This window comes from Sciurus vulgaris (genome assembly GCF_902686455.1).
Source record: "Sciurus vulgaris genome assembly, chromosome: 16".
In the NCBI taxonomy this organism is placed as follows: Eukaryota; Metazoa; Chordata; class Mammalia; order Rodentia; family Sciuridae; genus Sciurus; species Sciurus vulgaris.
In genome coordinates, this window is record NC_136477.1 from 10,652,761 (window position 1) to 10,677,450 (window position 24,690).

A 24,690-nucleotide genomic window follows, 5' to 3' on the forward strand; every position below is an offset into this window, starting at 1 on the left:
CAACTTGTGAGGCTTTTAGCAGCTCTGTAAGACCCTGTCAGTAATGAAATATTAAGAAAGTGCTGAGGATGTGGCTGAGTGGTTAAGCACCCCTGGGTTCATTCCCCAGTACCAAAAAAAAAAGATGACCCAGGAACAGCGATGAAACTTGTCCTTTTGTGACACTGTGGACCAGGTCTGCCTGGACAGTCCCTTGGGGTGTGGCTGGAAAGGTGCTGGGATATCCCTGTCCGCCACTCTCCTGCCTGATACAGGCGCCTGCAGGGTGGATGGTTCTGGAATGCCTGAGTGGACTGAGACATTACCTGTCTTTTCCTCCTGCATCTTACCAGAATCCTGACTATGCGTTCATTTGGGCCCTCAGGGTGGTGACTTGTACAGAACTGAGAATCCACGTGTGGCCCCTCACATCTCTTGCAGGACTACAGAGATGCAGTGAACACTCATTTTGTTCCAGCACCTGCCTGTCTCCCCCCGCTCCTCACTATACCCTATTTCACAGAGGAGGACACCTGGTCCAGGATGTGAAAAATTCTTCTGCCAAGGTCACCTAACTGGCATGTGGGAGGGCTGATCATGGGACTCAGGCCATCTGCTGAATGTAGAGTAGTTAGGACACATCAAAGGGACCTCCAGGAAGCAGAGTTGAGAACCCAGGATCCCAAAATGCCAGCAGTTTACTTGTCACTTGCAAATACTGCCTGGTTAACAAGTTGCTTTGAGAATTCTCAGTCCAATGGGCAAGTTACAAGTTAAATATTTACCTGTTATAAAAATTATAAAAAGTTATAAAAGAGTCATAAAAGACTGAAATTCAAGTCACAATGTAGACTATATGAAACAGATACTTTTATCATTCCCATTTCACAGATGACCTCCATCAAGCCTCCACAAGCAAGGAATATGGTTGTGCCCCAGAGCCCCCAGATGGCAGGATAGCTTCCGGCATATTGAAGCCAGTCTGTACTTCACACTTTGCTTTTAGCACTGCAGTCTGGATTGCTTCCCAGACTAGTTTCCAAGATTGATTTAGCCAGTTCCCTGCTGCTGGACATTTAGGTCGTGAATGGTTTTCCCTCTGAAAAGTACTGCCCCAGGCAGTTGGCCAACCTTGCAGTCCCAGGCAGACAGTCTCTCCGTGCGGGCACCTGCTTTGTGCCAGCATTGTCATGGGTGCTGGGCCTGGAGTAGGGGAGTACATCTCCCAGCCCTTCCATCAAGGTGCTGACCGTTAGTTGGGGCCAATCAATAAGTAGGCAAACCAGAAAAGTTCTGCCTCCTGAAGGGTGCCATGTAGAGAACAAAGCAGAGTTGGCCAGGTGTGGTGGTGCACACCCATAATCCCAAGTGACTCAGGAGGTTGAGGCGGGAGGACACCAAGTTTGAGACCAGTTTTGGCAACCTAGTGAGATCCTGTCTCCAAAACAAAAACAGGGTGACATGGGATAAGGGTCAGTAGGGTCAACCAGGCCTTTTGGGGGAGGTGACATCTTTGCTGAGCCCTGAATGACCAGAGGAAGTTGGGGTTGTCAAGTGTAGGGTTGTCCTTCCCATTGATGCAAAGGTCATTCAGCATGTGCAGAGGCCCTGAGGCAGGAGTGTGTTTGACCTTCCTGCTATTCCTTGACCACCAGTGTGCTGGAGGGAGTGGGCAGAGAGGAGGGTGGGGGAGGGCAGGGAGGCGATGCTCTCAGACACCTTGAGGAAGCCCTCAGGTTGAGCAGAGAAGCATGATCTTGCTTTGTATTGAGTTTTACTTTGATTTTACAGACAACTGCTCTCTGTTGGGCACCATTGGTAAGAGCTTGGCAAGCTTCCAATATCCCTCTGAGGCAGGTGCCATCCCCATGTAACCAAAGAGGAAACCACATCTTTGAGGCCCATCCTGCCCAGATTATCCAAAGGACATGATAGTTCCTGGATTCTAGTGGGAGCTTGAAGAGTCACAGATCCATGGCCACAAATCACAGTGGGCTTCTTCTTGCTTTTTGCTGCCAGCCTGGCTTGTCCTTCAAATGAGACCACAGCAGGTGACAATAAGGCCTGAGTGCCAAGGGTGGGGCTCTGGAAGCTGCAGGATTCCTGAGCAGGGAGGAGCTGCTGGGTTGGGAATGTAATCCTGGAGCAGTGCCAGGAGTGAGCTCAGGGCCAAGTAGGCAGTGGGCTCTACCACTGTGTGAGCCTCAGTCCCCTGCTCTGTGAAATGGCAAATTGGATTCTTCATTCCACCAGCAATTTGCACCTGCTTAGTGCTTGGCTCAGGGCTGTGGGTGCTGGGGAGAGAGTTAAGATCCACCAGGCCACAGAATACCACACCCATGAGGCTGCTGCTGGAATGGGTGGTGGGATGGGGACAGGGCTGGACTAGGAATAGGGAGGTGACAGTTGAACTGTGAGTTGCCAGCCTGCTCTGTGAGTGCTGCAGGAAGAAGGTTCCAGTCCAGGAAAGCAACCTGGGCACAGGCCCTGAGGTGGCATTGTGCCTAATGTGTTTGGGGATCATGGAGGAAGCCCTGGTGGCCTAACAGAGCAAGCAAGCAGGAGAGGAGGAGGAGGGATGTGCAGGGAGGGGACAGTGCAGGTTGTGCGGGACCTAGTGGCCACAGGGAGAATTTTTTTGCTTTCCCCCTGAAAGAGATGGGAACCCTCGTTGTCGTCCAGGGAGAGATGGCCCTGGGAGGTCTTAACGAAGAAGAGATGTGCCCTGACTTCATGTTCACAGGTACCTCATGGCCCCTTGAGGGGTGACAGAATATGGAAGGCAAGGCCCAGGCAAGTGATAATGAGACCAAGCAACCAGTGGCCTTGATGTGGAAGGAACTGAGCATGTTCTGGCTTGATTTGGAGGTGATGCCAGCAGATGTGAGGCGTGAGGGGTGGGAAGAGCCCCTGGTCTGACCTGAGTGGGATGCACACTATGGCACCTGCCTGGGAATGCTGAGTGGGCCTGACACCGTGACAGCTGGAGCATCCACATCAGGTGACCATTTGTCATTCTTAGGAGTTCAGAAGGGCCCAGTGGGGGCTTGGGTTGTGACTCAGTGGTAGAGTGCTTGCCTAGCACTGGGTTCGATCCTCAGCACCACATAAAAATAAATAAATAAAAAGTAAAGATAAAACAAAAAAGAGTAGCACCATGGGCTGGCAGTGGCGCTCCACTCTTGCTCTAGTCTAGCCACAAGGAGGCTCCAGGGTGGCTAGAGTGGCCTCATTGATGTCTTACCCACATTCCTGTCAGGGCTCTGTCCCCTCCTCTTTGTATGTCCTGGGCAAGAACTAAAATGTTGAGCATCAGTCTGCCCATCTATAAAGTGGAGGTGTTGGTTCATTCCTTTGGGGTTGCCTGAAGATTTACTAAGATGGTGCCTGAGATGGGGTTGGAGCCAGCTCAACGGGCAGCAAATATGGCTCTTACCAGAGCCTTTAGGGGGCCAGGTGTGACCAGGGCACTGGAGTGTGATGCACCTGCTGAGGGACTCCTTGTGGCCCTGTGCAGAGGTCTGGCTATGGTATTTCTTCTCAGGCTCTGAGAAGCGGTGAATCACCCCACAAGTGTATGACCGTGAGGAAGGGATACCAGCCCAGGGCCTTTGCTGGGCACCCTGCCAGCACCAGCCCGCTCAGGTGACTCATCCTCTATTGACTTATCTATTTGTTTTCTGTACCCTGAGAAGACCTTGGTTTTCAGTCTCCATTATTCCTGCACATAGCAGTCCCCACCCTCATGGGTGCTAGAAGTCAAAGGGCTCCTGGTGGGACCTTGTGCTCTGTTCAAGACTATAAATAAATAGTCTGGCCTTCTGGCCTGACAGGGGTACCTCCCTGTCCCTTACCAAGTATCCTCATCGCCTTCCAGGGAGAGAGAGCCCAGTTGAGAGCTTTGAAACAAGCTTTGGTGGGGTGAAGTGATTTTTTTGCCAGGTCCTACAGGTAGCTGGTGGAAGTCCTGCCTGTCAACAGGACTAACTTCTATTGAAGGCTGTGTTAACAAGCATTTGGTGAGGGACAAGTGCAAGTCATACCCTCTGACCATGTCTAGGTTGGAGGGCCTAGGTAGGTTTTCTGGCATGGGAGCAGCCCCTGCAAAGACTTGGAGGCCAAAAATGCCAGAGAGATCCTAGAGGTCAGGAGTGGAACGGGTGTGACTCTCGGAGGACCTCTGCATTCCTGGAAGTGGGCACTTGGCTTCTGCAGGAAAGAGTCTTGAAAGTCTTTGTTACAGAAAGATAATAGGAGCGGGAGGGAGGATGGGCTGGTAGATAAGAGGCCAGGTATAGAAATGATATAATAGAGAACGCTTTATTGAGTATCTGCTGTGTGGCAGCCCTGTCCTAGGCCTGGGGACACAGCATAGGAGATCCTGCCCTGGGAAACTGACATGGGGTGCATGCGCACCTTAAGAAGCAGCCCGAATGACATTTAGAATGTTAGCCTATGGGCAGAAATGAGGAAGGGAAGGAGAGGAGGGGGGTTAGAGGTATGGATGAGGTGAGAGGAGGTTTCTGATGAGGTGTTCTTGGAGCCAGAGCCCTCAGAGTGTGGCCGAGTTACTCTGTCTTATATTCTAGGAACCCCAGACCAGAGAGGCAGGAAAGCTGGTGCAAGGTCACGCAGCACAGAGGTAACTAAGCTGGATCTGGAATATAGGGTAGCCTGGGTGCACAGGAGCCGTTGCAGCAGCAGTGAAGAGAGAGGAGAGGAGAAGGGTAGCTTTCAGTGACCAGGAGGGACTTGGTGACCTGTGGGATGTGAGTGGGATCAGGGAGGAGGAAGCTGATGAAGCTTGAAAGTGATTACCATTTCCAACTAAGTGGACAGTCAGTATTCTGGGTAGAGCTGCTTAGAAAGTGTTTCCAGAAGGCCCTGAGAGTGCTCCTGCTACTATGTCCAGGAAAGATTTTGGACTGGGTCCCTTCTCATTGAACCCCCGGGAGATTTCGTGGGGGCTGTCCAGGCTAAGGGTGGGTTTTGCTGCCCTAGCACTCAGCAGTTCGGGAGCTTCCAGCAGCACCATTGGATGAGTTCCAGGGCTTCTGGCGTTCCCAGCCTATCATGTGATATGCCTGGCCAGCCTCATCCTTAGCCTCTTCCTCCCTTGAGCTCTTCACCCGGGCTGTGCCCTCCCCTTGTCCTTCCTGCTGGCCACCAAGATCTCAGTCCCAGAAAGCTGCCTTTTCCTGTGAGGGCAAGAGCATCACGCCTAACTCCTGTTCTTCTGAGGCTCTGATTGTCCCTTGTCTATGATGAGTGCTGGTGGCTTCTGGGGTGTCACCATTGTCTTCATGGTGCCTGGTACCTCAGACACACCCAAAGCACAGCCACAGGACAGAACACAAGCAAACACCAATGGTTTGAAGTCTTGTCCTAGCTAAGGAGTTGTGTGGCTTCTGCATCCTATGTTCACATTGAGAGATTGCTGGCTGGTGGTCAGAGGGTTCCATGTACATTCTCACCATTCCTGCATGCTGTGTGACCTTGCCAGACACCCAACTCCTAGACTTAAGTTGCTTATCAAGATGGAGCCAGCAGGATATGAGTGCGATCTGGCTGCCAGATGTCCCTTTCCTCCTTGACCACTCCATGTGCATTGCTCCTGAAGCTGCATGCTCAAACGAAGAGGACCACCTTCCTAGATAGAGGAGTCGGTTCTTTAGTCAAAGGTGTATCTACATAGTAGAGTATATAGAGAGAGCAGCTGTGCTTCCCTGCTGGAACTGCCAGGCAAACTCTCAAGATGGAGCCTGCAGACCCTGTCACTGTGTCTTGCCATGATCCAATTGGCTAATCCATTGCAAAATTCTTGACTCCCTGCTCGGCATACAGTGAGAACTCAACTGTTAGTTCCTCTTATTTTTTTTTTAAGTAATTTTTTTAGCTGTGTGCAGTGGCACATGTGTTGTAATCCCAGTGACTGGGGAGGCCGAAGCAGAAGGATCATAAGTTCAAGGCCATCTTAGCAACTTAGTAAGACCCTATCTCTAAATAAAAAATAAAAATAAAAAAAAAAAGAAAGGCTGAGGATGTAGCTCAGTGGTAAAGCACCTCTGGGTTCAATCCCTGGTACAAAAAAATTTTTTTAAATCTTTTTTTTTTTTTTTTGCAGTGTTGGAAATTGAACCCAGGGCCTCATCTATGCTAGGCAAGCACTCTACCACTAAACCACATCTCCAGTTCTTAAAAATTTTTAAGTTGTTTTTGGAAGCAATAATGCATGTGTATGATGTACAGTTCAAAGACGTTTTGCATGCGTATGATGTACAGTTCAAAGACGTTTGAGAACACGCAGTGCCTCTCCTGACAGCCCCTACTCCCGGGGTTCTATTGTGTTTTGTTTTGTTTTCTTTAGTCACAAAGCGCAGACATTCTTCCGCACCTTTTTACCCTACTCACTTGGTATATCCAGAAGGAAGTTCCATGTCAGAAGATAAAAGATTTTTTCTTTTTATGTGTGTGGCTGCACAGTGACATGGATGGGTTGTCATTATTTAACTAGTGCTCCCTACCCCCACTGGGCTTTAGAGTTACTCAGATGCGAGCTTTTCTTCTAATTGTGAAACTAACAAGAGTACAAGGATGTGGCACATTTTCCTGGAGTGATGGCTCTCTGCTTTCATTCTGAAATCTTAAGCCGCGTCCTCCTGGATTTTATATTTGTGACTTTTTTATGTTCTTTTTTGTTGTTATTGGTGCTAAGGATGGAACCCAGGGCCTTGAGTATGCAAGGGAGGCATCCTAACAATGAATCAACCCCCCAGTCCCACCGCCTTCTTTATATGTATATGTATGTATATCTATCTATCTGTCTGTCTGTCTATCTATCTATGTATGTATGTATATGGTTTTTTTTTAGCTGTACATGGACAAAATGCCTTTATTTTATTTACTTATTTTTATGTGGTGCTGAGAATCGAACCCAGCGCTTCACACGTGCTAGGCAAGAGCTACAGCCCCAGCCAGCCCTTCTTGTTTTTTGATGCTGGGAATGGAACCTTGGGCCTCATCAGCTGAGCACATCTCCAGGCCAGTGTGCCCATTTTTTGAGATTTAACTTAGAGTAAACCACACAAATCTTAAGTGTACACCTTGATTATTTTTATAACTGCATGGAACCCTGGTGACCACTGACTAGATCAAGATTTAAGAGTTTTTTATCACACCAGCCAGTTCCCTTATGTCCCTTACATCCAGTCCCCCTAAAGGAAACCCTCCAGTGCTCTGATTCCTATCACCAAAGACTTGTTTTGCCTGTTTGAGTTCAAGTCCACCCTATGACTCAGCTGGAGAAACAAGGGCGTATGTCTTCAAAGATGTGTATAGGGATATCCAGAGCAGCTTTATCTGTTACAGCCTCAAACTGTAAAGACCCCAGTCATCTCTGTCAACTGATGAAAGGGTGACCAGAATGTGCTCCATCCATGTATCCATGTAACAGGATACAGTTTGGCAATGAGAAGGGACAGAGGCACTGCACCAGTGTTGGTGACTCCACTTACATGCTGCTCTTGTGTTGTCTAGCCATTGAGCCTTCCTCTTCTGTGATTAGAAAATAGTTATCAAAGAGTGTAGTGGAACAGGCGACTCTTGTGAAGATGGCACACTGTCATTGCTACTGTTGGTGACTCTGTTAGCACCTATGGTTTCTGAGATGCCACCTACATACAAGATGCCTGTCATCCCTGTCTCTTAAGTCCCTGCATGTGAGTCAGTGTGGGGTCCCAGGAGGGCCTGGACCAGGGCTACATGTGATATCCTCAAGGTTAAGGCTCAGCAGACCCACTATGTCCTTCAGAGAGCCTGCTATCACTGTGTCCGCCGTGAAGGGGAGTCTGTGGGATGCCTCTTCTGGATGCAGTGATGAAGAGCCAGCATTGGGATCCGATGACCCACATGTGGTTTCCTTGCTCTTTCTCTCACGCTGCCCACTCCACCAGGGCTGCATGTGGCTCACACCCTTCTTCCACCTTCTCAGAGTCCTCTTTGATCAGACCAGCCCCCAGCCCGTTTACCCCCACAGCCTATCTTCTTGACACCCACCCCACCAGAATTAGAGTCACCCTTGAGCAGGGGACCTTCCTGCCTCAATCTCCTCATTGGCCAAATGAGAGACTACTGGAGTAGAGGACTACTCGATGTGTCAGCATGAAGTGGGGCATGGAGTGTGAAGTGGGCAGGGCAGCACAGGGCAGGCAGGGTCTTTGGACTCATATCCTCTGGAATGTGACACCAGAGCCCTTAGCACCCACAGTGTGTAAAGTTGACTTTGCTGCCCTAAGGCTGCAGGAGACAAGGTATAGAGCTGGCACATTCCCTTGGGGTGTTTTCCTCTCCTTGCAACGGGTATTTTAAAAAGCTGACATTTGGCCTGGGTATGGTGGTGCATTGCCAGTGACCTAGAAAGCTGAGGCAGGAAAATCAAATTTGAGGCCAGCCTGAACAACTTGGTGAGACCCTGTCTCAAAATATAACTAAAGGGGTTGGGGGTGTAGCCCAGTGGCAGAGCACTTGCCTAGCATCCCTACTGCCACAAAACCAAAAAAAATTCCCCCAAACATGACATCTGTTATTATTGAAACCCCACCAGGTGGCATTGCTCTAAGAATGATGAGCAGCTTCTTCATTGTTACCCCCACCCTCTCCCTCAACATCACCCCTGCTGGGTGTGTCTATTGAAGGAATATTCTGGAACTTCAGTGCCTGACTCTACTGCTAGTTAGCAGTGTCCTCATGGGTGCTCTGATGCCTGTGGAGATCCCCATAAGGTTGAAGGTCATGTGGTCACTGCCATGTCCCTGCACCCAGGTAGAAGAGGTGCGCATAGCATGGTGGGATGGCCCTCAGGCTGACGGATCCACACCTCATCATGCACCTTGCTTGGCTAGTGTGCCTCTTCCACCTGCCTTCCTTACACTGGCTTAGGATTCTGACCTCTGTCCAGACTGAGAGCTAGCACTCTCCTTTGGGACCCTGCAGTACCCCAATTGAGTTCCCAATGTGGCGAGGGCACCCCCTGCTACGGAGGACGTTAGTGCTAGTGGCATTTGGTCTGCATATTGTTGAGAACTGGGATCTGCTGTCTGTCTTGCCATGTATGGAATATACATGCCCAGCACTGATTATCCTGTGTCCTGTGTGAATTGTGGACAATCCTAATAGTTACCTAGATGCAACCCTTGTTTAAAATTCCCTGTACCTAGAACCTTTATCTCATTTAGAACAAGAGACCTTCACACGGCTTTACTATCCTCTAAACATGTGAGTGCTTCCTAAGGGACCACCTGAGCATTCTCACTTTTCTTTCTTTTAATTTTATTTAATTTTATCTTGAGACAGGGTCTTGCTGAGTTACCCAGACTGGCCTCTAACTTGCAATCTCAAGTCTTTGGAGTTACAGATATACAGCACTGTGCATGGCTTAGGTTTAATTTTTCTGGACATGAACCACATCATAATTTGCTGTCAGCTACTTTTATTTTGCCTTTGTATCATACATGTGTCACTATAGTAACTTTAAATAGGTAGGAAGTATATCGGGGGAGGTTGTCCAATTTTTTAAAAGTTTTTCTTTTACAGATTGCATTTTGGTTCATCGTTCACAAATGGGGTACAACTTTTCATTTCTGTGGTTGTACACAAAGTAGATTCACACCATTCATGTAATCATACATGTACATAAGGTAATAATGTCTATCTCAGTCTACTCTTTCTCCTTCCCCCACCCCCTGCCCCCCTCCTGCCCCATTTTCCCCACCCCCTGCCCCACCCCCTCCTGCCCCATTTTCCTCTACACCATCCAAAGTTCCTCCATTCTTCTCTTGCCCCCACCTGCCATCACCCCCCTCGTTATGTATCATCATCTACTTATCAGAGAAAACATTCAGCCTATGGGTTTTTGGGCTTGGCTTATTTCATTTAGCATGATATTTTCCAACTCCATCCATTTACCAGCAGATGCCATAATTTTATTCTTTATGGCTGAGTAATATTCCATTGTGTATATATACCACAGTCTCTTTATCCATTCATCAATCAAAGGGCATCTAGGTTGGTTCTACAGTCTAGCTATTGTGAATTGAGCAGCTGTGAGCATTGATGTATCTATATCATTGTAGTATGCTGATCTTAAGTTCTTTGGGTATAAACCAAGGAGTGGGATTACTGGGTCAAATAGTGGGTTCGTTCCAAGTTTTCTGAGGAATCTCCATGCTGCTTTCCAGAGTGACTACACCAATTTGCAATTCCACCAGCAATGTTTTTATTGTTGCACAATAAAAATAAGGGTTGCATCCACACCAACACTTATTATTGCTTGTGTTCTTGATAATAGCCATTCTAATTGGAGTTAGATGAAATCTTAGGTTGGTTTTAATTTGCCTTTCTCTAATTACTAGAGATGATGAGCAGTTTTCCATATATTTGTTGATCACCTGTATATCTTCTGTGAAGTGTCTGCCCCATTCCTTAGCCCATTTATTATTTTATTTTTTTGCGGTGCTAGGGATCAAACCCAGGGCCTTGTGCTCGCAAGGCAAGCACTCTACCGACTGAGCTATCTCCCCAGCCCCTTAGCCCATTTATTGATTGGGTTCTTTGTATTTGGTGTAAAATTTTTTAAGTTCTTTATAAATTTTGGAGATTAGTGCTCTGTCTGAAGTGTGTATGGAAAAGATTTTCTCCCACTCCGTAGGCTCTCTTTTCACATTATTGTTTCCTTTGCTGAGAAAAAGCTTTTTAGTTTGAATCTATTCCATTTATTGATTCTTGCCTTTATTTCTTGCGCTATGGGGGTCTTGTTAAGGAAGTCTGGTCCTAAACTAATGTGATGGAGATTTGGGCCTACTTTTTTCTTCTATTTGGTGAAGGGTCTCAGGTCTAATTCCTAGATCCTTGATCCATTTTGAGTTGAGTTTTGGACAGTGGGAGAAGTGGGGGTTTCATTTCATTTTCCTGCATATGGATGTCCAGTTTTGTTAGCAACATTTGTGGAAGAGGCTACCTTTTTTTTTTTTTTAATTTTTTTTTTAGTTGTCAGTGGACCTTTATTTTATGTATTTATTTTTATGCGGTTCTGAGAATCGAACCCAGCGCCTCACACGTTCTAGGCAAGTGCTCTGTCACTGAGCCACAACCCCAGCCCAAAGAGGCTGTCTTTTCTCATTGTATGTTTTTGACTCCTTTGTCTAGTATGAGGTAACTGTATTTATGTGGGTTTGTCTCTGTGTCTTCTATCCTATGCCATTGGTCTACCTGTCTGTTTTGGTGCCAATACCATGCTGTTTTTTTTTGTTGTTGTTGTTGTTTTGTTTTGTTTTGTTTTTGCGGTACTGGGGATTGAACTCAGGGCCTTGTGCTTTTGAGGCAAGCACTCTACCACCTGAGCTATCTCCCCAGCCCTCCATGCTGTTTTTGTTACTATTGCTCTATAGTAGAGTTTAAGGTCTGGTCTTGTGATACCTCCTGCATCACTCTCCTGCCCAGGGTTACTTTGACTATTCTGGGTCTTTTTTTCTTCCATATGAATTTCATGGTTGCTTTTTTCATTTCTATGAGGAATGTCTTTGGAATTTTAACTGGAATTGTGTTAAATTTGTGTAGCGCCTTTGAAAGTGTGGCCATTTTGATAATATTAATTCTGCCTACCCAAGAACACAGGAGATCTTTCCATCTTCTAAGGTTTTCTTTAATTTCTTTCTTTAGAGTTCTGTTGTCCAATTACTTTTTAAGGAGAGGATCCCCCTGAAAATGTCTGTTTTGGAACACAGCCTGCCAGAGGGAAAGAATCTGTCCTCATGACCTTTGGTCCTTCCTCTGCCCCTTGGGCCTTAGGACCCTTCAAGACCAGAGTGTTCCCCAGAGATGGGTATCTTTGCTAAGCTTTGCAGAAGCGAGTTGCTCCACCATTTGTGGTCACGCTTCCTGCCCCTTCAGCCCAACATGTGAGTAATTTCTGATCCTTTGTTCTCTCACAGAGACTTCCTTCCCCGTGGATCAGGAATCGTCACTCGGCGGCCTCTCATTCTGCAGCTCATCTTCTCCAAAACAGGTATGGTGTGGCTCCCACAGTTTCAGCAGGAAGTAAGCTTGGACATGGTGCCCAGGAAGACCTGGGGCTTAGGATGGAATCCTGAGTTCTGGGCTGTCATTTGGGTTTGAATTCACACATCCCGCTTGTGTAAGGAAGTTGAAAAACAGCCCAGTGAATACCCACACCCCCAGAGTCCTCAACGGTAACCACGCCACCCGGTGCCATAGTTGCTTTCTAACATGTTTGTGCTGAATCCTTTTAAAATCAGTTACATACTTCAGCTGGAAATGCCTCAGCACATTTCTGTGCAATGAGGACACTTTCCTGTGTCGTCACAGAAGCAGGCCCAAGAAAAGCAATCATTGCTGCATGTTGTCTGAGGTGCAGCGCATACTCACATGTTGCCAGTGGGCCCAGATGTCTTCTGTAGCTGGTTTTTACCGACAGGGAGACTGAGACTTAGCCAGTTTACCTGCCTTTCTAGTGAGTGGCAGATCAGGGATTCTCACTTAGACATACCCAAATTCCCACCTGAGGCCCAGCTCTTGACTGACCTTCTCACTTTCATCCTTTGAATCTGCTCCGCCCCATGTGGGGTGTGTTGCTGCAATGGGCAGTGGCAGTGGATTGGCCTAGCTCTTCCTCTTTGTGAGCCTCACCCTGTGATATAGGTCACAGGTGGACCAGTGGACTACTGCCTCTGGATTAGGCATCCAGACAGCTATGCTAGTCCACTGCAGTGGCAGAGCTGCTGGTTTCAGATGTCAGCAAGTCACTAGGAGGCTCGTCCTATGTTGGGTTTCTGTTTCCCATTCAACAAGTTGGGGTGCAGGTGTGAGCATTTTTCACGTGTTCCCAGGGTATGCTTCTGCTGCTGGCTCCTGGCGGCACTGTAAAGTCTGCACTGGTGGATGGGGACTGGGAGCCAAGACTTTCTAGGTTCCCATCCGGGCTCCTGGGGTGAGACTCCTGTTCAGGGCCTTGTTTCCTGTCTCTACAGTGAGGATAATGCCAGGGAGGTCATGGCGTTCAGTACATATGCCTGGCACACACTAGGTGCTGCTCCCCTGATGACTGTGGTTTTGTGCTTGTCACCAGCATGTCTTGGGATAGCCTCAGAAAGTGGGTCAGCTTCCTGCATCGCAAGGTCACTGCTGGTCTTCATGGCAGGCTGAGGGGTGTTCCCTTATCACTTACAGAGTCCATCACCCAACAGTGGTTTGTTGGGCACTTCTGGTGTGTCACAGGGTGGTCCAGGGACTAGGGCATACCTCTATGTGCCACCTGCCATCCTGGTGCTCCCTTTAGTCCCTGGAGACAGGTAGGGGAGGCTCAAGAGGAGGATGCACATGCCTGGCCCTCACTGGGTGGGAGTGTGGTCATGGTGGAGGAAGACTGCAACTCTGACTGGGAGGGCACAGCGTCCCAAGATTCTCTGAGGAAGTGACTTTGCAGCTGAGGCTGACAGGAACTGTGTGTATCATGAATGAGGAGCTTTCTTTCCTAGCACAGCATGGTGTGCATGAAGACTCCTGGGCAGTAATAGGTTGTTGGAGAATTGAAATCCCTTTTGAGGGGTGAGAGGAGAGAAGCATACAAAGGGCCTCAGCTGACCAGAGCACCACAGACAGGAACGTGTGCCAAGTGCCTGATGGGAGGAAGGATTTAATATATTCCCAGCAGTCCCATGTTAGGGAGGAAGAAGCCAAGGCTTCCTGACCACTTTCGTGAAGGCACAGGGAGGGTTATCTTCAAAGTCTGACCTGAGACCTACTCTTGGGGAACGTGGCCTTAGGCCAAGTTGTGGACTAACCATATCCCTATGGCTGCTGGTAGGGAAGGGACCTGGGGTTGGGGGGTTCTGAGATGGGGCCACTGGGGGAGGGTGGCAGTCATGAAGATGTAGGTATAATTGAATCCTATTGGGCTGCAGGGGTGGATGAAATGAAAGGGAACCCCAGGGGTGCCTCACATGAGAGTGACCTGGCTTATCTCTCACCTTGAATACCCCCTGCCCCTGCCTGATCATGGAATTTCTAGTCTCATTACTCCACATTGTGCCTTGATGGTACATTAGGGAGGTAGCCTGAATTCTCCAACATGGTCCCCACCCCAGCCCCAGCCTGGTGGGGACAGCAGGCATGGAGTCATTATGTTCAGCCTGAGGGGACCATTCAGGGCGCGGTGGGAGAGTACCTTGGGATTTGGATCTACTTTGGGTCCAGGGATCCTGGGAGAATTTTCTAGGAGGGACAGCAGCATGTACAAAGCTGGGATGGGAGGTTGTGAGGCAAAGGTGGGTCAGGAGGCAGGCGGGACAGGACCAGGAAGGCATGGAGAGGGATTTAGGCAGCGGGAGCCAGAGTGGCAGTGGGATGGAAAGAGAATGGCTCTTTCCACTTGGGGAAGGACAGGTAGGGACAGCAGTGCAGTGGGGGGTGGCAGGGAGAGGTAAAGGTAACAACATAGCCCTAGGTAAGGAGTGACCCAGGAGTGCTTTAGTGGTAAGGGGCAGTCTAGAGGGCCCCCAGGCCAGGCATCAAATAGCAGAGGAGTCTGGGCTGGGGGAGGCAGGGCACTAATAACAGGAAGGAGGCAGATGAGCACCCTATGGGGACTCTGTGGGGTGCTGAGGGGGCTCCACAGGACTGTGTTACTCCTAGAGATGCAAGTTCTGGGGACTGAACTCCAGAGCCAAGCTATTAACTACTTACTAGCCAGGGACTTCAGCAGGCAGTTTTCCTTTCTGTATCTTGGTTTCCTCAACTATAAGTGGGGGTGACAATGTGCCTCCATCATGTCCCTATTAGACCATGTCCTGGCTGTATCCTCCTGTGGGGTCTGAAATGCAAGGATATGGCCCCTAAAGTTGGCTCTGGGTCCTCCTGGGTGTCTCCTGAGACTCCCAGAGTTTCAGTCTTCTTGTTCAGACTGGTCTCGGTGAACCATTACTTTTAACCAGGGTGGTTTAAAAATTACCTAAGACTGCATCCAGCAGGAACTTTAGTGACCCATGGGTGAACCTGCCTTCTCTGGGACTTACCCTCGAGCCTTGTAAACTCTGTGCTAGGGACTTTTCTGTGTGGAATGTGGGTGACATGGCCTGCTGAGCCCCCTACCCCCAACCTTGACTTTGACTTTGCTCAGTTCTCACAGAAGCCAGAGAAGAGATGTCAGGATTTGACTCCCAAGCTTCCCATTGGCCTCAGGATAAAATCCAGCCTCCTCCTCAAGGCTTTGTGGCCTTGGCCAGTCCCTGCTAGTCTTACAGCCCCTCCTGGTATGTGGCTCCTGACTCTCAGGCTCATTTGTTCCCTATCTCCAGGCCTTTGTGCTCACTGTACTCTCTCCCTGGAATACCCTGCCTAGCTCTTTCCCTCTGCTAGATGACCCTCACCCCTCTGCCATTCTGTGCATCCTTTGGCACCGTCCTGTTCTTGTTTTTGCCTTGGTTTCTCCTACTACGGTGGCTGTACCCCAAGTCATTTATACAGATGCACTTTGTGCCCTGCTCTTCCCTGGTGTCCAGCACAGGGCCCAGGCCAGGTACCAGGCATGGGCTCAGTGTCTGAGAGTACTGCAAGGGCCTCTGTGTGCCCCTTCTCTTCTGTGGAAAGTGTGTTAAGCCAGGCATGATTACACCTGTAGCCCCAGCTATTAGGTAGGCTGAGACAGGAAAATCACTTGAGCCCAGGAGTTTAAAACCCTATCTTAAAAAAAAAAAAGATGGGGGGGCCTGGGATTATCAGCCACTCTTTATCTAGCACTTTCTTCCTGGACCATGCACTCCCCGAGTATCCCAGCATTTTTTTTTTTTTTTTTTTCACGTTCTTGTCCCCATAACACTTTTCCTGACCATGGTAACCTGCCTGTTCATCTGTCCTTCCATCCTTCCTTTTCTTCTTCCTTTTCTTCCTTCCATATTGGGGATCAAACCCAGGGGAGCTCTACCACTTAGCTACACCCTCAACCCTTTTTACTTTTTCTTTTGAGACAGGATCTTGCTAAGTTGCCAAGGTTAACCTCAAACTTGATCGATCCTTCTGCTTTGGCCTCCCGGTTTCTGGGATTACAGGTGTGTGCCACTATCCCTGGAACAGCAGTCTCTTTCTTTAAACCTGACAATAGGGGTCAGGTTGAAGACTGGGTCCTGGCTGGGTCTTCAACAACAGACTAAGTATGCTGGTCTCTGGGTTGCTCTGTCTCTAAGAGGAAACTAACCCTGCAGGCTGGTTGGGATGCCAGCTTACATTTGTCACCTTCCCATTTACAGTTTGTCCTCAACTGGGAGATGTTGACCACTTAGATCAGATGGAGTTTGAGGGCCACGTTGGAATGGAAATGCTGTGTGCTGTACTCTGTCTGGGTGGCTGAAGGTTCTGGAAAGTCCTACATGAATGGATCCTGTTTGTAGGGTACTCAGGATCTCCTAAGTGTGTCTGAACCCTGAGTCACTCATGCCCAGGCATGCCTGTCACAATGCCAGGTCAAAGGAAGGCAGATCTCGTCTTTCTGCTGTCAGGAGTCAGCCTGGTGGTTTTGTTCTTCGCTGGGTTGGTGTTGGGGAGGACAGCAAGCTCCCCTCTCTGTGCAAAGTGCTCAGAACATGAAACAGACTGACACCTAAGCTGCTGGGGGCTCCCTGTGCTCCCACATTGGGATTTGTTTGCATTCTCATGGCACTAGCTTAGGGTTCTGTGCTGGCCCTTTGCCTTCTGGGAAACTGAGGCACTGAATGAAGCCTGGGTTGGGTGCAGTTGCCCTGAGGAGCTTATAGTGCCAAAGCACTTCCACCTCTGTCTTTTCTTTCTGTTACTTCCCCAGATCCTGTTGAGGTAACTGAGTCAGCCTCCCCAAACCTGAGGACCCAGGCTAAATGCAGATTTCTCAGCAGAACTTTGACTTTGTTATGACTTATAGGAAATGCTGGTGGGCATGTGCCCAGGTGTGTCTTTGGGGTAGGGAGGCCATCTTCTGATCATCTGTGGGCTGCTTCTAGATCCCAGGAAGGCCCCAGTGGAAATCCTTGCAGGACCTTGATCTCAGTCAAAGGGCTACTGCCTTATGTCCCAGGTGGGGATGGACTGTTTCAAACAATGGGAACCTATTAGGGGTCACAGGGTTAATATCCTCCTAGGCCAGAGCATCTAATGCTTTATAATAAATAGATTGGTTCATGCATGTTTATTAAGCAGCTATTATGTACCAGTTGCTGGGGAGAGCAGTTACCCAACCAAGCCCCTGCTCTTGCAGTTCCAGCTTCTGTGGAAACAGGTGAGCCTGGAAGGAGAGCAGAACCTCACTCTAGAAAAAATTCATGAGGGCATCCACCAAGCCCACCATCTGGCCACTGTTGGAAACCCCACAGTGGATGAGGATGGCTGGCTTGCTGCAGTTGGTAGCCCAGCTGCTGAGCCAGGGCCTTGTTTCTTCCTTTATTCCTGCTGTGTGCTGTGGCTCAGAGCACAGGTGGCAGACAGGAGAAGACACTGCTGCCAGGGGTGTGTGTGTGTGTTGCTGTCAGAATGCCACACCATTGGCCCAGGGACCAGAGGAACCGGCTTTGTCACTTGGTGATGGGATGAGGGAGTGAGGAGTGCAGCCCACCAGTAGGGACTAGGATGGGCAGTGCTAGCAGTGGTAGGTGGCTTGACTTGGCAGCAAAGACGGGCCTCTGAGTTCTTTTTTTCTATCTACCTACCTATCTGTCTACCTATCCAGCCATCCCTCCATCCCTCCATCCATCCCACTCCCATCCAGGACTCCCACCCCGGGCCTCACACGTGCTAGACAAGTGCTTTACCACTGAGCTCCACCCCAGGCTCCTTTTTGTTTTTATTTATTTATTTTTTTATTTTTATTTTTTTTTTTTGCGGTGCTAGGGATTGAACTCAGGGCCTTGTGCTTGCAAGGCAAGCACTCTACCAACTTGAGCTATATCCCCAGACCTTGTATTTTTATTTTTATTTTGAGACAGGGTCTTGCTAAATTGCCTAGGCTGGTCTCAAACTTGTAATCAATCCTTTTTCCTCAACCTCCCCAGTAGCTAGGACTGTAGGCACGCATCACCGCACCTAGCACCTCTGACATAGTCTTTGAGTCAGTGGGTCATTAACAAAATCATTGCCAGCATTTGATCACATACAGGAAGGGGGACATTTGTATCAGGACCTGCAGGAGCAGATGGAGTGCCGTTTGACTTGTGAGACTCACTTGCTCTTTTGATTCCCTTTGTTTAGGTTAGGGAAATGCAGAGCCCTCGGCCCCCATCACTGCCCTTGTCATATTATGTATGCCATGGTGTCCTTTGCCCACTCAGATGGCAGCAGTGCTGGCTGCCTGTGTTCCTATGCAGACATTGATTCCTCAAGACTTTGTAGAAGTCCTATGGTGATGCCCATTTTACAAACCAGAAGACTGAGACAGGGGTGGCCCTCCACTGTCTAATAAGACTGAGACAGGGGTGGCCCTCCACTGACTAAGCTAATAACTTACAGTGCATACTGATCCCTGAGGTGCCACAGCTGGTGGGCCTGGCCCCATAAACAGAATGCAGATTGACTCAACTCAGATAGGGAAGGAAGCCAAGGTGCAGACTGCAGGGAAATCTGCCTGAAAGAAACAGGAAGAAAGGCAGGTAGGCCCTGGAGGAGGAGGAAGTGAGGCCAGGCCCTCCAGACACCAGGGGAGAGGACTTATGTCCTGCTCCTCAACTTCTCTTGTGTCTCTCATCCTTTTGCACTCCTTGAAGGAGAGTGGCCTCTCTTGGAGGCCAAACCAGGGCCCAGAACTGGAAGAGAAGTGAGGTTCTGTGGGGGAGGGGCTATTCCATTTTTAGTGGCTGCTACAGGAAGAGTAGCGGAGTGTTTCCTCTTGTCCCTGTGTAGGGCCAGAGTGTGACTGTCCTTGGGAACTGGGTCAGCTGATAGCCTGGGTGGGGTGGGGGAAGGGATCCTGAATCCTCTAGCCTGTGTCCTTATTGCCCTGCTTCTGGGTGGCCTGTGCTTGTGCTGGACATGGCTCTGAGCCCACTGAGGCCCACTTACCCTGCAGCAGAAGCTCAGAGAAGTGAAGATCCTTCTAGTGGCTTCATGGCCCTCTGGCTTAAGAGTCACTAACTCCACCAGGCTGTCTGGGTACAAAATCCTGTCCCCCACCCCCCCGAGCTTTGTCCAAGACATTTCACCTCTCTGAGCCTTCGCTTTCCAATCTTTGAAATGGGGGTCATGGAGATACCTACCTGCTTAGGGACTCAGGAAGAGCATGGGACCACAGACAAGGCCTGGCTAAAGTGAAGGAGGGTTGAAGGTTGGCCGTAGTCCTTTAGGTTATGGTGATGGAAAAACAATCACTTCTTTTTTTTTTTTTTTTCTTTTTTTTTTTTTTTTTTTTTTTTTTTTTTTTATATTTTTGTAGTTGTCAATGGACCTTTATTTTATTTATTTATATGTGGTGTTGAGAATCGAACTCAGTGCCTCACACATGCTAGGCAAGCGCTCTACCACTGAGCCACAACCCAGCCCACAACACTCACTTCTTTTGGCCTCCTTGTTCCTCTGGATAGAGATACTCTACCAGCCCAGGCTTTCTGCATCTCTGGGCTCCCTCTTGGACTTTTCTGTTGCGGCAGCTTCTTGATAGCTATGCTATTCATGCAGCCAGGTCTCCTCCTGGTGGACATCTTGGACATTTCCAGTTTTTCACTCAGAAATGCCATGTCAGTGCGCATCTTTGCATCTCTGCCCTGGGCTGGTTCTCCAGCCTCTTGGCCAGCGTGACTTGCTTCCCTTATCTTTTCAACATCACTGCAGGAGCCATGATCTCTAAATCCTGATGGTCCCTCCTTCCTAGCATTTTACTGTGAAGATTCAAAGATCTGGAGAAGTGCAGAAATTGCACAATAAACACCTTGTGTTCAGCATCCACATTCCACCATGAATGTGTTCATTATTATTATTATTTTATGTGGTACTGGGGATTGAACCCAGGGTGATCTACCACTGAGCCTCATCTCCAGCCCTTTTTATTTTTTATTTTTATCTTTATTATTTTGGCACTAAGGAGTAAGCCCAAGGGCACTTTTACCACTCAGCTACATCCCCAGTCCATTTTTATTTTTTATTTGGAGGTAGGGTCTCCCTAAGTTGCCAGGGCTGAACTTGAACTTGGTATCCTCCTGCCTCAGCCTCCCAAGTTGCTGGGATTACAGGTGTACGCCATTACAACTGATTGAACATTTTTTTCTATTTGCTTATTCCCTCTCTGTGCTTTAGGACTGGATTCCCTAGTTCAGGAGCCACACCGCCATGTTAGTCACTTATTTGTTCCCTTTGTTCTCATTCCCAGTGTGGCTCTCAGACACCCCGATCTCCTGCATCTGCTTGAGGTCCTGCCGGGAAAGCAATTCTCTTAGTTGTTTATATCCAGGTGGGATTCCCCTCAAACATATAGGAGGGGAAGGAGGGACATCAAGATGACTTTGGCAAGGCCAGCAGAGGTACTGTGTTCTCCATTCCTTAGGGAAGGACAAAATACTTTGGGAGCTGGGTGGCATATGCCTGTTATCTCAGTGACTTGAAAGACTGAGACAGGAGGATAACAAGTTCAAGACCAGCTTCAGCAACTTAGTGAGGCCCTAAGCAACTTAATGAGACTCTGTCTCAAAATAAAAAATAAAATGGGCTGGGGATGTGGCTTAGGGGTAAAAGCACCCCTGGTTTCAGTCCCCTGCCCCCCAAAACATGTTATGTGAGAATGTCTGTTACATACTAAGTCTGCCAATACAGTTTGAGCATCCCTGATTCAAAATCCAAAACTTTTTGAGTACCAACGTGACACCCCAAATGTTAAATTTTACACTTGACTGCATGGATGGTTGCAGTCAGTACATAGGGGTACTAAAAATATTGCATAGAATCACCTTTAGGCTGTGTGTCTTGGGTTTATAAGAAATAAATAAGTTTCATATTTAGACTTAGGTCCATCCCCAAGGTGTATGCACTATGTATGCACAAATATTCCAGAATCTGAAAAATACCCAAATCTGAAACACTTCCAGCCTTGGCATTTTGGATAAGAGCTACTCCACTTATCATTTCTTTTCAAAACTCCAGATCTGAAAAGGGGCTCTCTCTATAGGAGCCCCCCTCAGTACTAGTCACCAGAATGAATCTCTTGTTCCCAAAATCCTAGAGTGATTGTAGCTATTTCTGCTCTTCCCCTACTTGACAAAACACTTATTCCAGAAGTCTATCTATTCTCCACACTTGACAAGACTACTTCCCTTTCTTATATTGAGCATCTCTCTTCCCTTTTCAGAATACGCGGAGTTTTTGCACTGCAAGTCCAAAAAGTTTACAGACTTTGATGAAGTCCGGCAGGAGATCGAAGCAGAGACTGACAGGGTCACGGGAACCAACAAAGGCATCTCCCCAGTGCCCATCAACCTGCGCGTCTACTCGCCACATGGTAGGCAGCTCAGAATGGGACCCGTCACACATGGGAGGCAGAGGAATGCTGGCTGTCTCTGCCAGTCATGGGAAGATCTGCCTACTCACAAAGAATATGCTTCCTCTTTTCTTCACATACACAAAGCTCTGAGAAAAACCACATGCCAAGAAGGCTGCTGGGAGTGGTAGGGACTGGGGCAAATTGCAGCTCTCTACTTATAATCAGGGCATCATCCTTGCTGCCTGTCCTGTTCCTCAAGGGAAACCAGAAACCAGACTTATTTGCAAATGTCCTCATTTAAAAACTCTGAATTATAACATCAGCCTGCTGTCATATGTTGCTGTTTGCTCAGAGGCCTGGATTGTGACATGAGATGGCATTTGGGGATCATCTCAACATATTTTTCCTTAGATGGGTTCTTAAAATATATTTTAAATATAAAATATATTTATGTTTGAATCAATGATGGCTATGTATGACTCAGAATTTGAAAATTACCTGAGAGGCTAGGAATATTGCTCAGCAGTAGAGCAAGTGCTTAGCGTGCGCAAGGCCCTGGGTTCCATGCCCAGTACCCAAAAAAAAAGTTATCCAACAGTATGTGGCAAAAACCTACCTTGCTTTGTCACCAATGTTACAAATATATTTCATGTTTGTCAAATGACTTTACACATGCAGTTATGAATATGTACATGTATATATCATATATGTGCATATCACCAATTCTCCTGAAATTGTGGCATATCATAGAAATCATTTGTGCCTCTTTTTTGGTGCGAATCCATCTCAGAGTATGTTTCTTCTCAGAGTATTGTCTTTTTGTTTCTTATGATTCCTTGGTATTGGCTGAATGGGTGGATAGATGGGCTGGAATATATTTAGCTATTTATGAATTCTACTCTATAGCTACAGACATCCTGGTTTAAACATCTATATCACTGAAATGAAGTAGGTAGAGGGTGGAGGGTGTCTGTTGAGTGGGATCCTAGGAAAGTTACTGGATCAAAGGTATAGTTAAGGTTGGAGGTGTGGCTCAGTGGTAGAGCTTGACAAGGATGCATGAAGCCCTGGGTTCCATCCCTGGCACCATATTTAAAAAGGAAGGTATGGTCCAATTGGAGTGTCTAGGAGTCATCCTGAAATCAGACCCCCTCCAGGAAATTAGGGATGTCAGCTGAATCTGTAGGGCTGTGTATGCTTTGCCTTTCGCAGGTTCTGACCACTTTTACCTCTGATTTCCTTTCCAGTGTTGAACTTGACCCTCATTGACCTTCCAGGCATCACCAAGGTGCCTGTGGGGGACCAGCCCCCAGACATTGAGTACCAGATCAAAGACATGATCCTGCAGTTCATCAGTCGGGAGAGCAGCCTGATCCTTGCTGTCACACCTGCCAACATGGACTTGGCCAACTCAGATGCTCTTAAGCTGGCCAAGGAGGTTGACCCTCAAGGTAACCAGGCAGCCGCTGCTCATCCAGTCCCAGTATTAGGACTTGCCCAGAACTCTTGATTCTAAGTTGTGGCATTCTTTGGCACATGGCCCTTTAGGAAAAGGTCTCTATGATCCACATTCCCTGAGAGGACTTGCCATGGTGGTGGATGTCCCCTGGGAGCCCACTGTGGGGCAGTTGTGTGTCCCTCCTTGGATCTAATGGTGCCCACTTTGCCAGTGCAGGAGGGTTGCCTAGGGAAGTGGGAATAGTACAACTGTGTTGTCATCTTTCTTTTACTTTAGCAAATACTGGAGATAATCAGCTTATAAAGAGAAAAAGTTTATTTTGGCTCACAGTCTGATCAGTTGGCCCCATTGCTTTGGGGCCTGTGAAAAGGCAGCACGTGACAGCACATTCATGGAGTAAAACCACTTACCTCATAGTCAGGGAGTGGAAAAGAAAGGGACCGGAATCCCATAATTACCTGCAAGGCCATACCCCACAAAACCTAAAGACCTCCTTAAAGTCTCACCTCTTTTAGATTCCATCACCTCCCATTGTTGCCACTCTGGGGAACAATCCTTTAACATTATCCTTTGGAGGGCCTTTAAAATTCAAACTATAGCACACACCCTCACAGGGCACAGACTCAATTCCAAATCCCACCTTTAGAAGGTACTTATACTCCCAAGATTTGGTTCCACTTGTCAAAACTAGAACATCAGTCTGAACCCGTAGAGTGACTTTAAGAACTGTAGATAATCTCCATGAACTGCTTCAGAGCCAGGAAGGTAAAGGAAAAGAGTATCAAGTTACTAAATGAAGTTGGGGTAATAGAGAGTAGTTGAGGCTGTGGTATTCCTGGCCAGAGGCTTACAAAACCAAACATTTCAAATGGACATATATTCACTGAGTGTTAGTTAAGCACCTGATACGTGCCAGGCTCAGGAATGCAGGCTTGGGAATGGAGCAGGGAACAAAATCAACAGGTGGGCTGGGGATATAGCTCAGTTGGTAGCGTGCTTGCCTTGTAGGCACAGGGTCCTGGGTTCAATCCCCAGTACCACAAATAAATAAATAAATAAATAAATAAATCAACAGATTCCTTAGATGCTGATATTCAATAATAACCAGGGAACAAGCAAGTGAAGTCCTTGCAGGTAATGACAAGTGTTGGGGAGAACATAGCTGGGAGAGTGGTCAGGGACCTCTGTGGAGGTGAGGTTTGAACAAGACCAGAATGATAAAAAGATGAAACGAGGAAAAAAAAATCCAGAAAATTGGACAGTGGGTACTAATAAATGGGGGGGAAGGGGGCAATTTGAGACTGGGGTATTCAAAATACAGTGAGGAGACCTTGTGTGACTTAGGCAGAGTAAACTAAAAGGGTGAGGGGAGGGAGGGGACACACTGTTGCAAAGGGCCTTGCGAGCTGCTGCAGGGAGCAGTGGTTTATTCTGAGAGTGTTGGGGGTTCTAGCCACATACAACACAAATGGAAATGCACTTTGTGTGATGCCCTCTGACTTCCAGCGTTATTAATAGTTTGGAGGAAGTTGGGTACCAGTAAGGAGCTGGGGGGAATTGTCGAGGCCAGGCAGTCTTGTAGCTCATGCTCCCAAGTCAACAGTCAAGCCCAGGGGTTGGTTAGTCTTGTATATGACTGAAAGCTCCTCAGAGTCCAGGGCTAGGGGTGTGGCTTGGTGGGAGAGCACTTGCCTATCATGCTGGAGGCCCTGGGTTCCACCCCAGCACTGCAAAATAAATATAAACAAGTCCAGGGCTC

General features: G+C 48.1%; 1 protein-coding gene and 1 long non-coding RNA gene across 2 annotated transcripts in view; one reads left to right on the forward strand and one right to left on the reverse strand.

Annotated features, from left to right (window-relative positions):
- Positions 1 to 24,690, forward strand: part of DNM2 (dynamin 2) — an 84,489-nt gene that overhangs the window by 19,120 nt on the left and 40,679 nt on the right. The window contains 3 exon segments of the mRNA XM_079114686.1: positions 11,967 to 12,040; positions 21,341 to 21,490; positions 22,720 to 22,923. Coding sequence (XP_078970812.1) covers positions 11,967 to 12,040; positions 21,341 to 21,490; positions 22,720 to 22,923 — 428 coding nt within the window.
- LOC306646232 lies at positions 17,364 to 19,359 on the reverse strand. Its single transcript, XR_013759828.1, has 3 exons — positions 18,498 to 19,359; positions 17,557 to 18,465; positions 17,364 to 17,473 (listed from the first exon to the last, which is right to left on the reverse strand). It is a non-coding gene; the product is annotated as an uncharacterized lncRNA (long non-coding RNA).